The sequence below is a fragment of the Mastigoproctus giganteus genome, chromosome 12, assembly GCF_048544385.1.
Source record: "Mastigoproctus giganteus isolate SK-2022 chromosome 12, ASM4854438v1, whole genome shotgun sequence".
Lineage (NCBI taxonomy): Eukaryota > Metazoa > Arthropoda > Arachnida > Uropygi > Thelyphonidae > Mastigoproctus > Mastigoproctus giganteus.
Window position 1 is genome coordinate 121,894,936 of NC_143586.1, and position 13,040 is coordinate 121,907,975.

Genomic DNA, 13,040 nt, shown 5'->3' on the forward strand with positions numbered 1-13,040 from the left:
CAAAACACGCGGCCAATACATTTACAAATGCTGCTATTGGCTGAGAGGAAGGACCACGTGGTCCAGTCAGACAATTGTAAACTCATCCCATCGTAAAGTGAAATAAGTATGCACTGGTTAACATGATCACTGGTTAGTGGAATCAGCCACTTTAATTTCAAAAAACTAATTCAAATCATTAAAATATACTACACTTTCATCATTATCATATGTTTGGGTATAAGAATTAATTCGAACGCCTTTGTGATATTTTTCTAAAGCACATTTCTGGAGGTCGCTACCATAAAACAATAAAAACAATTTGCAGTTTCTGGTTTATTGGGTTTTTCTGTTTGTGAAATCTGTTATAAACGGGTAGTAAACTCGATCTTATTGCATTTGCAGTAATACCAATAGCTGGAATTCTGTGGGTTTTTACATTATTATGATGAAATGTGTTTCCCCTTCCCTGAAACTTTCAATCATATAAAAAACATAAATAAATATTCAGAATCTTCTCTTCATTCCTATTTTTTAAGCTTTGTAAACTTGTTACTCTGTATCTCACTTTGTATCGTGTTAGTTGCAATTTGTGTATGCCATGTTCTTTGTTATTGATTGCTTATCTTTTTTACTGTTTTAAATTTTACGAACCAAAAAAATGTCAGTGAACAGAAATATCAATTAGTATATACATATTACAGTATTAATTAAACTATGTATGAAGAGTAAATTTATTTTGCTAACCTGTGGAAAATATTCTTCCTATTTCCATGTACAATGGGGGCCCCAACTGTACGTGATGGTAATTTGTTCCACAAAAACCCATTGTATGTTGAAAATATTGTAAGTTGAAACCAATAATACATTGAATTCCTGTAATTCGTTCCCCAACAACACATAAAATAGGTATTTCTTACATGTTATACTTCATTTTTATATTAAAAATTTGTGTTTTATAAAGATTATTTAATAGAGTCATAAAACATCTTAAAATAAAAAACAAACAATAAATTAGCATTTACTTTAGAATTGACGTGCAGAGCTGATGAAATCAATGGTGGCTTAGTGGTGGTGGGGTAGGTGAATCAGGCATCATGTGTCTTTTGCTGCTACTGGCAGAGAAACTGTCCAAAGTGGACTGTTTCTGATGACAAAATTTTTTTTTGTAGCTGCCTGAAGTAAGAAATGACTCAGTCTTCCATTTTGCACATCATGAGTTCAGTGTTTTCAATGTTGGGGTGTTTTTTTTATCACTTCGCTTAAGCGCTCCCAACAAAAAAAGTCTTCAACTCTTCAGCTGACACTTTTTGGGTGTCTTTTTCTTCCTCTGCAGTGTCACTCTCCATAATTTCTCCAACCCTTGTAGCTGCTCTGTTGTTAGCTCATGCCCATGAGCATCAATAAGGGCCTCCACATTCTCAAGAGACTGAACAAGGTTGGGATCATGGGCTGGTATCCAGCAGGAGCAGTACCTTCACAGGAAGCTTATTTTTCTTAAGATAACTCTTCACTGAAGGACAGAAAACTTCAAGCTCCCATTCATTGAAGACATATTCTGTAAAACAGGCCTTCTTGTTACTGTGCCAAAACACTCCCAGCATGCCGTTGTCGACCTTTTGTTGTTTAAATACTCTGGGGGGGAGTGATAGACAGCAAAGGCTTCAGCTTAAAATCTCGAGGCATTGGCACCCAACTGGAAAGTAAGCTTATCTTTATTAGGCTTAAGCCCAGGTAAACTAGCCTCATCCTTAGTAGTGATGTACATTCTCCTGGGCATTCGCTTCCACAAGAGGCTGGTTTCGTCAACGTTAAAAACTTGCTGGGGAAGATAACCCTCCTGATCAAAAAAACCCTTGGCATTCAATTTTAAAGGTCTCAGCTGCATTTTTATCAGCACTGGATGCCTCCCCATGCCTTTCAACACCTTTGATATTTGCCTTTTTTTGAAGTGCTCAAACCAGCCTCTGCTCACTTTAGTCTTCAAAGCACACAGCACTGCCACTGGTTGATGGAGCTTTAAGTTTCAGATCGTCATAGATCTGAAACAACCGTATGAGTGATGTTCTGCACACCATGCACTGAACAACGTTGTTGAACAATAATAAAGACACTAATTTGTTTAGAAAAATTGTACGAGTGATGTTCTGTGCACGACGCATCTGAAAATTTCCAACCATATATCATTCCAGCTGTATTGGAAAACCATTGGTACCTACAAATATCATCGGTCCTTAAAATAAAAGATCATATGGAAGATATCGGTTCCTGAGAATATCAGATGCCAATGTCATCGTAATTCAAAGCCCCACTGTATCATTTAATTCTGTTAATTGGTATGGTAATAAAGTGTAAATTTTTGCTTTATATCTTTACTTTTATAGCCTGTGAATACTCCTATATTCCCTTATTAGAATCACTGTTTAATAGAATTAAACATGATCACAATAATCGGTGCTTACCACATATCATATAGTGAATGATATTTTATTATGGAGAGTCCATCGTAAAGTGATTTGATCGTATAGTGAACCAATCATAAAGTGGGGTCCACTGTATATTCATTTTAATAAAATAATTAACATTTTTTATTAAAATTTTAAAAAATGCACACTAACTATTGAAATCCATTAAGAAAAGATGAAATATTTGTATATTCCAAGAATAGAATTTCAAGTAGAAGGTGTAGTGCCACCTTTTCTACAATGGGTGCACAGCACCACCACTGAAGGATTAAATTATTTTCTTTGGAAATAAGGAAATCTTATTTGGATTGTAAATCTTTCAAAAGGTAATAAAAGGGCAATTAGATGTACTTAACATACTGGAACTTATAAATTTCAACTGTCTCTTTCTGCCAACTAAGGAAGAATTATATATTTGTCATTCTTTTTTTTTTCAAACCTAATCATTTAAAAAATAATTTTAATAAGGCAGCTAAAATCTTGAACAAAAGCACATTTGATATTTTTCTTGATAACACAAATCTTAGCAAAGAATTAATGAAATTGCACATTAATAATTAAATCTTTCATTACAAAATATGTAGTTTGCTACTGTTTGGTTCATACCCTTAAAAGATACCTCAGAGTATCCAATTTAGATTCATGCATGATCAATGTCCATTTTGATGTAAACTTTCTACATCTATTTCATTAATGAATCTTAATGGATTTTTAAATCATAGAATTTATTGTATTTGATTTTATATAAATGCAATGTATAAGATAGAAAAAAGATCTTTTGATTGTTTTTTTTGTGAATAAATAAAAAATAAATGCTTATGCCATCTAAATACATTAGATTTGAGGGCAAGAGATTACCCATACTCTTTTTGCTTGCAAAAGTTTTGATTTTTTTTTTTTTTTTTTTTTTGAATTTTGTTCAGTAGGACACAGAATTTTTCACACTGGCTTACTGCTCATTCATTATTTCTTTTAGTATGTTAATCCTTGTTTGAACTTGATACTGGTTTTCAGAAATTAATGTGAGCCTGCAAAAAATATGCTAGAGATGAATATCTGATAGTTTTAAATGTATAAAGTTTTCAGTGATAATCATTCTACATTTTGTGCAATAAAATTAGTCTTAATCTTTGGCCACCCCTCATAACTAAAAAATCAAAACGATATACTTACAAGGAATAAAATCTGACCAAGGTCCCCACAGAGTTTGAGACGCAAAACATCATAATGATCACATCTATAAGGTATAATAATTTGGGTTCCATGTTTACCTTAAAAATAATAAATGAAATCTATTTAAGCAATACTTTATAAACAACGATCCAAAATTTCTGTTATAAACTTGTTAAAGACAAAAAAAAATAAACCACTTTAACCGAAATGAGCAGTTTACCAATATACTGACCCAAGAATGAAGAATGAATAACATATCTTTCAGTCCTCGGAATAGCCTTACATTACACTCCACAAGATGCCAAAAGCATTCTACAGGGATGCTGGCTTATGCAGATTCTATCACATCTCAAAATTGCCTCAGATTGCATGGTGGCAATTCATTCCTCACTATGAACAACTCATTCCACCTTAACATACAGATGCTCAACTGGGTTGAAATCTATGCATGAGCAAGCAAATTAAATATGGGGCCTCAACCTAGTTGTTACTGGAATCAATCACAGAACAAGCAGTGCCCTGTGACATACCACATCCTATTGAAAGTTTCCATTACCAGAGAAAGGTAATGAGAATTTCCATTACCATCCCATTGAAAGTTTCCATTACTACTTGAGAAACAACGTTCAAGTAGAATATGACATTCGGACATTGATCCACTAGTAAAAGGGAACCTGGTTACCAGGATTCATAAGACTGTGCGATCTTTTTCCACCTTTCCAGTGCTGATTTGCCTGTTTACTGTACCAAAGTTCTAAATTTTCTGAGTACACTCTGTGACAGCCTCATAGGATGAAGAGTTCACAAGACAGAAAATACAAGAATATTATTGTATACAGCAATTATCTGGGATGAAACCATGGTCAATCAAATAAGTAATATAATAGTGTGCCCTCACATTTGAGCATTCGGCTATGGCAACCTTCACTGAGAAGACTGGAACCCAGTAAGGTAACTGCTGTTATATCCTTATACACAACTAGTTAAATGTATTACTACATTCTGATTTCATATGTAGTGAGCTATCTTTTGGCTAACTGCTAATTGTGGCCCTTCTGTTCGGCTGCATGACTCTTTTCACTGTTCATAAATTCTTGAATCTGCTTCTCACATCAACAAGCTGTCTTTGGCCACAGGAATACCATTAACTGAACCACTCTACGCAATACTGCATGAAAATTTCAGCACAGCACAGCAGCAATGGCTGTGACACTTACACTGGCACATTTGATTCCATTGTGCATCAAATTTGGTCGTATCTCTATGAGTGAGGGAATTCATTAATTTGTTTTTTTTTCATCTTATTTTATTTGTTACATTTGGAGAGAACTGACTGGGAGCATTCCACGTAGAAGATTGAGATAATCTCTTATTTTTTTAATATATTGAAAAATCGTGGAAGTTATTGGGCCTTGCAGCTCTGAAATTTTTACTAATTCTTATTTGAATATCTTTCCCCGTTGACTATCTTTCCCCTTAATTCCGCTCTCTCTCCCGCCAGTCCATCAACATAAAAAACACACATTTAAGATTGACTACGAGAGATTTTTGTATAATATGGTGCAAAATTACATCAAAGTGACACTGAAATATTCCGCACAAAAACATCATATTTCTTTTCTGAAATATTGCCTCCTTGAAAATATTACGCCAAAATTCGTGAGGGTTAATTTTAATCATAGGTTTCCTGGTATTAAAGAACTTGCTTTTGCTACGTTGCACCATATTATTAAACTCACCTTAAATTCTCGTTTTACGATGAAGAGGTGTTATTATTCTCAGGTTACTGCACTTCGTGATAAAATAAAAAAATATTTACATTCAAATGATTGGACCGTTTTGAAATCCTTCATAGATTTGAAGCGAGATGCATTGCCACTGACATAAAAAATAGGCACTCAATTAAGTTAAATGCTTTATTAACAGTTTCAAATCGAGATCGACCCCCCCCTTATACAGATGCAATATACCCACTGACAACTCGGATATGTTTATCTAAGCGGAAGCTCATACACATAGAGGCACGTCCACTATTTTTACACTAAAGAGAATGGGGCTGCACATAACACATATCCAGCTTACATATGTTCTTCCCCACACCATACGCATAATGAGGTGACATATAAACAAGTTACTAACTCCCCAAGAAACAATTTGTGATAGACTTTGAATATGGTCTCCGCAACATTCTGCAAAAAGACTTATTGGTCCAGCAAGTCAATCAGGTAGTCAATAACTACAAACTCTTCGGTGCTGCACATAACACATATCCAACTTCTGAATATGAATGAAATTAAAACATTACGTAGTCTTTGAAGGAACAAAGATATTGTTATCCAAAAAGCAGATAAAGGGGACACTAGTTATTATGAATAAAACGGACTATTTTAGGAAATTGGACTCTATTATATCGGACAGTTCCACTTACAGGGAGATAGACCGATCTGCATTCACAAATTTAGTAAACCAATATAATAACCCTAACTGCATACCGTAAGAGTGATTTTATTTCTATGGTCCAATTAAAAGAGCTGAAAGCAAGGACTTATAATATTCCTGTACTTTTGGACAAGTTAAACTTCACAAACCCAGTTTTCCCATATGCCCTATTGTATCATACAAAAATTCGGCATTTTCACACTTAGCTGCACACTTATACAACATCATAAAACCATTTAGACAGTTGATAAAGTTTGACATAAAAAATTATAACACTTTATTTAATAGTATTAAAGATATTAAGCTTGGCTTCCATGATAAATTATTTTCTTTAGATGTTACCTCCTTGTACACCAATATAAATATACACTACGCTCTTGATGTAGTTTGGGAACTGTTAAACAAAGATTAATTCTATCGTGATAAATCACACTAAATTACCCAAAAAAGAAATTTTTAAATTAATAACTTCTTCTTGAAGCTAACTATTTTGCATTTTAAAGACGCTATATGCAAATAGGTTTTCGGTTTACTAATGGGTTTGAACCTGAGCGGTCTTATAGCATAAATCTATCTTGCCAATATCAAGGACATTCATTTAACATCGTTTCTCCCCTGCATTACTTACTATGGGAGATATATTGACGATATACTTGTTATAATTATAGAAACAGTAATATGCTTCACTGTTTCTATTAGATAGCGTAGTATTGACATTTAATTAATTTAATTTATTGATTTTATTAATTTAAAGAATCATGCCTCAAACTAGAGCAGCAAAGCAACGGGGACAAAGTGGCAGGAGTGCTGTGACTCGGGGGAGAACTGAGGGGGGCGATTCTCCAACGCATCACAGCCTAAAAAAATGTGCAACTTGTGAAATGTTTGCCGAACTATCTGGAACAGAACATGATATTGCCATGGGGGATGTCTTTGTGCGTGCGCGATGTAAGCAGTGTAAGGAAATCAGGCGACAACTCAGCATTGTTATGGGCCTATATGAGAGTTCGAAGGACAGGGTGGATGCCCTCGAAAGATCTAAATTGAGGGGCCCATCAGGCTCTCAGCTGCCCACATCAACGTCAGAGCTTGCACTTGGTCATCACGCAACACAGCGGCAACCCCCAAGGCAGAATGCGCTGGTCCCTCAGGAACTAGTAGTTGTTGGTGATTCTATTGTCAGGGAAATGGGACACATCCTTTGTAAAAAGGATAGGTGGAACAGGACCAGGGTGTCTGCCAGGGGCAAAGGTTGATGACGTTGTAGAGCAGATATCATCTTTTAAGGGCACAAAAGGTGATATAGTTGTACACGTTGGCACTAATGATATCAAGAGTAGGAGACCGGCAGAATTACTTAACAAGTACAGGTCACTGATGAAAAAGCCGTGAATTAGGGTTGAATTTGAAAGTGTCTGAAATTCTGCCCAGACACGATAGGAGGGAGTATATGATGAGAGCCTTGTCGATCAATTCGGCCCTGGAAAGATTGTGCAAGGCTCAGAGGATAGAATTCTTTTCAGCCTGGACTGTACTTGTTAACAGGAGAGACTGCTTCTACAAGGATGGGATACACTTAAATAGAAAGGGTGCAAGAATATTTGCTGATGCTATCGAGGCAGTGTTGGGTGGGTCGGAAAACTGATAGCTTGGGGGGGATACAAGGACTAATAGTTTAACAGTAGCCGTAGGCAGAGGTGAAGGTGATTCTTGCACAACTTCTATTAGAATAAGTAGAGACCTGGAGCGAGGGGTGTTGGTGGTTTCAGGGACGGGTGGCAGTCATCGTGAAACAGGTGGGTATATGGGATGTGTTAGAGTAACTAACAATAAGAATAGGTGCATGTATACTTGCATGTATACCAATGCTAGAAGTATAGTAAATAAATTTGATGAATTTGAAGTGTTGGTCAAGACATCAAAGGCGGATATTGTTGGGATATCAGAGACATGGTGTCACACTGATATAAGGAATGCCGAACTGGAATTTGAGGAGTACAATGTGTACAGAAAGGATAGACAGGATAGGAAGGGAGGAGGTGTTATGCTGTTAATTAAGAAAAACATAAAATCAAAAGAAGTGCGTCCAGTTGATATAGATGGACAGTGCACTGTTCAGTCAGTTTGGTGTCACATAAGCACTGCGGAAGCAAAAATAAGAGTAGGAGTGTGTTATAGGCCTAATGACTCAAATGATTACAATGAACAATTGTACAGAGAAATAGAGTGGGCTAGTAAATCGGAATGTCTTATAATGGGGGATTTTAACTTCCCAGATATTGACTGGAACTTGTGGGTTGGGCACTCACACACACTAGTCAGAATTTTGTGGATTTATTGGATTATTGTTTCCTGCAGCAACATGTTCGAGAGGCAACCAGAGAAAGTAATACTCTTGATCTGGTTATCAGCAGTGATCATTCATGTATTAGGAATTTGCAGATAAAAGAACCACTAGGTGGCAGTGATCACAGTGTACTGACGTGGGATTTACTTAAAGATGTAATTACCATCAGGGGTAAAGGAAAGGGTTTTTGCTTCCGTAAAGGCGAGTACAGTGGTCTCCAACAGTTTTTAAATTCTGTACAATGGGATCAACTGACGATGTTACCAACAGTAAATTCTAAGTGAGAAGCATTCAAGGAATTAATCGTGAATGCTACTAAACGTTTCATACCTATTAAGAAATATTGTTCAAGGTTTAGGCCTAAATGGTTGTCAAATGAACTAATGAGACTCATAAAAGAAAAGAAAAATGCATATAAATTATCAAGCGACTCAGAAGCCTATGGCAGATATAAGTTAATCTGTAATCAGGTCACAAAGGAGATTCGGCAGGCGAAGGCAGATTACGAGAAATCCTTGGCAAAAGATGCTAAGAAAAACAGCAAGGATTTCTTTACTTATATAAACTCTAAAAGGAAGGGGATGAATCTGATTGGTCCACTTGACATCGATGGTTCGACTGTTGATGATCCTGCTCAGATAGCAAACAAACTGAATGAGTATTTTGCATCTACATTCACAGGTGAGGAATTATTAAGGTTTGAAAATGGCAGAAGGTTATCAAATTGTAGTAAGATACTTAATGATTTTGTAATAACCGAGAGCAAAGTGGAAGAGAAATTGTTGAAGTTAAACGTAAGAAAAGCACCTGGGGTGAATGGGATCTATCTAGTTATATTAAAGGAGATGGCAAAGCAACTAAGCAAACCCTTAGCCATAATTATGAGAGCATCCTTGGACTCAGGGGAGGTTCCCACGGACTGGAGATATGCAAATGTATCCCCAATTCACAAAGGGGGATCGAAGGGTGACACAAGTACTTACAGACCAGTTAGTTTAACTTCTGTTCCAGGTAAAATAATGGAGTCACTGTTAAAGATGCATTGCAGGATCATCTAGACAAGACTGCAGCAATAATTCAGACACAGCATGGGTTTGTTAAGGGAAAGTCTTGTCTGACAAATTTGATAGAATATTATGATGTGGTTACAAAGGAACTAGATGCAAAAAATAATTTTGATATCATATATTTGGATTTCAGGAAAGCTTTTGATACTGTTGCGCATGGAAGACTATTGTACAAATTGGAGCAGAATGGTATTAAGGGTAAGTTGCTACAATGGATAAAAGGATGGTTAAGTGTGAGAAGACAGAGGGTGGTAATCAATGGGTGCTGCTCTTCTTGGACTAATGTTATTAGTGGAGTCCCACAGGGTTCGGTGTTGGGTCCACTGTTGTTTTGTATACAGTGAAACTTCTCCTAACGGACACCTCTCGTTAACGGACATCTCTCTACAACGGACATTTTCAAATTCCCCAACTCACCTCTATGGTTTTAACGTGTTTGCAGCTTCTGTCTAGCGGACATTCTCTGTAACGGACGCGGACAGGCAATCTGCACTGTTTCGTTTAGATTAGCACTTAATTTGATCTCCCCATAACGGACTGCGGGAGAGCTCACGGCACTTTTTCTAGGAACTTTTCTTCCACGTATTGCCTCAATCGTGTGTTTATTTTCTATTTCCGATTCTCTGAATTTTATCAAGGTTTACGTCGCGGTTCTAAACACTTTTTCAAGAATTTTAAGGCACATGTAAAACTTCTGATGAATTCGGTGTGTGCGGGGAGGGAATATGGTCGACCTTTCGTCTTTTCAGTTTCAGTTTTCAGTTTTGTTCAGTGTCGTGTGAAGTGCACAATGTCTTCTCGTAAACAGTTAACTTTAAAAGATAAAGACGAACTCATTAATGCATATGATCAGCAAAAAAAAAATAGTGTTCGCAATCTCGCTGCAAAATTCAAAATCGGGAAGACGCATTATTTGAGCAGTTCATTTAAAAAAAATGAACTGCTCAAATAATTTCGGCAACACGGAAATGATCAGGTTCAAAAATCATTCCCAAAAACTATTGGACTTCAAATTGACAATGTTATGTATGAGTGGTTTTGTCGCGAATGCGCTAAAAAAAATTCCCATTAATGGGCCTATTATTAGGGAAAAGGCTTTGGAGGTTGCGAAATCTATGGGAGTAAATGAGTTCAAAGCTTCTGCGGGATGGCTAGACAAGTTCAAAACTCGGCATAAAATTTCTTGGAAAACCGTAAGTGGTGAAGGTGGATCTGTTGATACTTGGGTTGTAACAGAGTGGACCGTCAAATTGGAAGATTTATGTCGTGATTTTGAAGCTAAGGATATTTACAACTGTGACAAAACAGGGTTGTTTTTTAAAGCTCTTCCTGAAAAAACAATGAGTCTAAAAAACGAAAAGTGCCAGGGCGGAAAAATTTCTATGGAACGCTTGACTGTACTATTGTGTACAAATATGCTGGGAGACTTTGAATAACCTCTTGTTATAGGAAAACAACAAAATCCTCGTTGTTTCAAGGGCATAAAGTTGAATCTTTTGAATGTTGACTGGAAGGCTAATAAAAAACGGTGGATGACACGAGATATCATGAGCGAATGGATAAGTCACTTTAACCAAAACATGATTCGTCAAAACAGAAAAATTATTCTTTTCATGGATAATGCTGCATCTCACCCGCACATTGAATTGTTCAACATTCAAATCGTTTTTCTGCCACCAAACACATCTGCAGAGCGTCAGCCCTTGGATCAAGGGATAATAAAAAATTTTAAACTTCACTACAGAAAACGTGTTTTAAGACATCTCATTGCAAACATGAATGATGTAACATGTGCGAGTGACCTTGCAAAGAAAATCAGCATCCTAGATGCGATTCAATGGATTTCCTCTTCAGTAAACGCAATTAGAAAACAAACTGCCGTGAACTGTTTTGTAAAGTCTGGCTTCTCAAACGCAAAAATTGAAGTTGTGAACAACAATGTGGAGCACCAAGAAGAACAAGAACTTCAACATCTATTGATAATGTACGACACTTCAGCTACAAGTGACCCTGGCTACAAAGACTCAAACTTCACTAGAGAAGATGGTGCTCTAGATATCAACGACATTATCATCGATATTTTTCAAGAAGTTCCTCATGAGGATGAAGAAATGGAAGGAGATCATTCTGTCGAAGAACATATTAACGACGAACCACCGATGAAAATAGAAGACACGCTCGTACAAATCAATCATTTAAAAATGTTTTTCGCCACTGAAGAAGATACTGAAGGACTTTCGATGGTTTCTTCACTCCAAACAAATATTGAAAACAAAATTATCAGCCAGAAGAAGGTGCAGAAGAAAATAAGTGATTACTGTATGTATTTTTCTTAATATAAAGTCATAATATGCATAGCACAATTGTATGCATATTATTTACAAAAATATTGTGCAAAATCTGTATATACAGGCATACCTCGGTTAACGTTACCTCTGATAACGAAGCTTCGATATAATGAAGTCGGCAATTTCAAGCCCCATTTAACATAAAAAAAATATTCCAGTTTAATCACCTGAAATCTAAACAAACTGAAGAAATTAGGGAAACCTTTGGAGCTTCTCGTGGTTGGTTCGAGAAATTTAAAAAACGGGCCAGGATTCATAGTGTAAAATTAACAGGAGAAGCTGCAAATAAGTTTCCAGAAAAACTAAAGGAAATAATGGAACGTGAAAATTTTCCAAATTTGGTGTTCAATGTTGACGAAAGCGGTTTGTTCTGGAAACGGCTACCAACAAAAAGCTTCATTTCTATTGAAGAAAAATCAGCTGCTGGGTTCAAAGCAGCCAAAGACCGTTTAACGTTACTCTTTGGATCAAATGCCTCTGGCGATTATAAATTAAAATTGTTATCAGTTTACCATTCAGAAAATTCGAGGGCGTTAAAAGGAAACATAAAAATGAATTTACCTGTAATATGGAAAGCAAATAGAAAAGCGCGGGTTACCAAGGAGTTATTTACTGATTGGTTTGTTAACCACTTTTGTCATGAAGTAAAACGGTATTGTCAAAAAAAACAACTTTGAAGAAAAAGCTCTTTTGTTGTTAGACAATGCTCCGGGACATCCTACTGATCTTAACACGTTGGACACATGCATTCCTGTCAAAGTTGTGTTTCTTCCAGCAAACACAACTTCCCTGAATCAACCATTGGATCAGGGAGTAATAGCATCATTTAAAGCTTATTATCTGCGTCGAACATTAAGCAGTTTAACTGAACTAGAGGTTAAAGAGGAAATGACAGTTAAAACTTTTTGGAAAAACTACACCATTAAAAACGCAATTGAAAACATTGATAGTTCTTGGAAAGAAGTCACTAAGAAATGCTTAAATGGAGTTTGGCGCAAAATATGGCCAGAAGTTGTACTAGAAGAAGAAAATAACATCCAAGAAATTAGAAATGAAGTTATCCAGATGGCTCAATCAATAGGTTTCGAAAATGTCGATGAAGAGGATGTTAGAAATTTATTGAATGCAGAAGATGATGGTTTTTCAGTGGAAGATTTAGAAAACCTTGTTAGCAATAAGACGAAGTTAAAGAAGTTCCTGCCGAAAAAGTGTTAACAACCAA

General features: G+C 36.2%; 1 protein-coding gene across 2 annotated transcripts in view; it reads right to left on the bottom strand.

Annotated features, from left to right (window-relative positions):
• ND-39 (NADH:ubiquinone oxidoreductase subunit 39) overlaps positions 1–13,040 on the bottom strand; it is a 285,839-nt gene that overhangs the window by 235,748 nt on the left and 37,051 nt on the right. For both annotated transcript variants that reach the window (XM_090386829.1, XM_090386830.1), the window contains exon 3: positions 3,618–3,715. In XM_090386829.1, the coding sequence (XP_090242955.1) occupies positions 3,618–3,715 (98 nt within the window). The remainder of the gene's footprint in view (positions 1–3,617; positions 3,716–13,040) is intronic.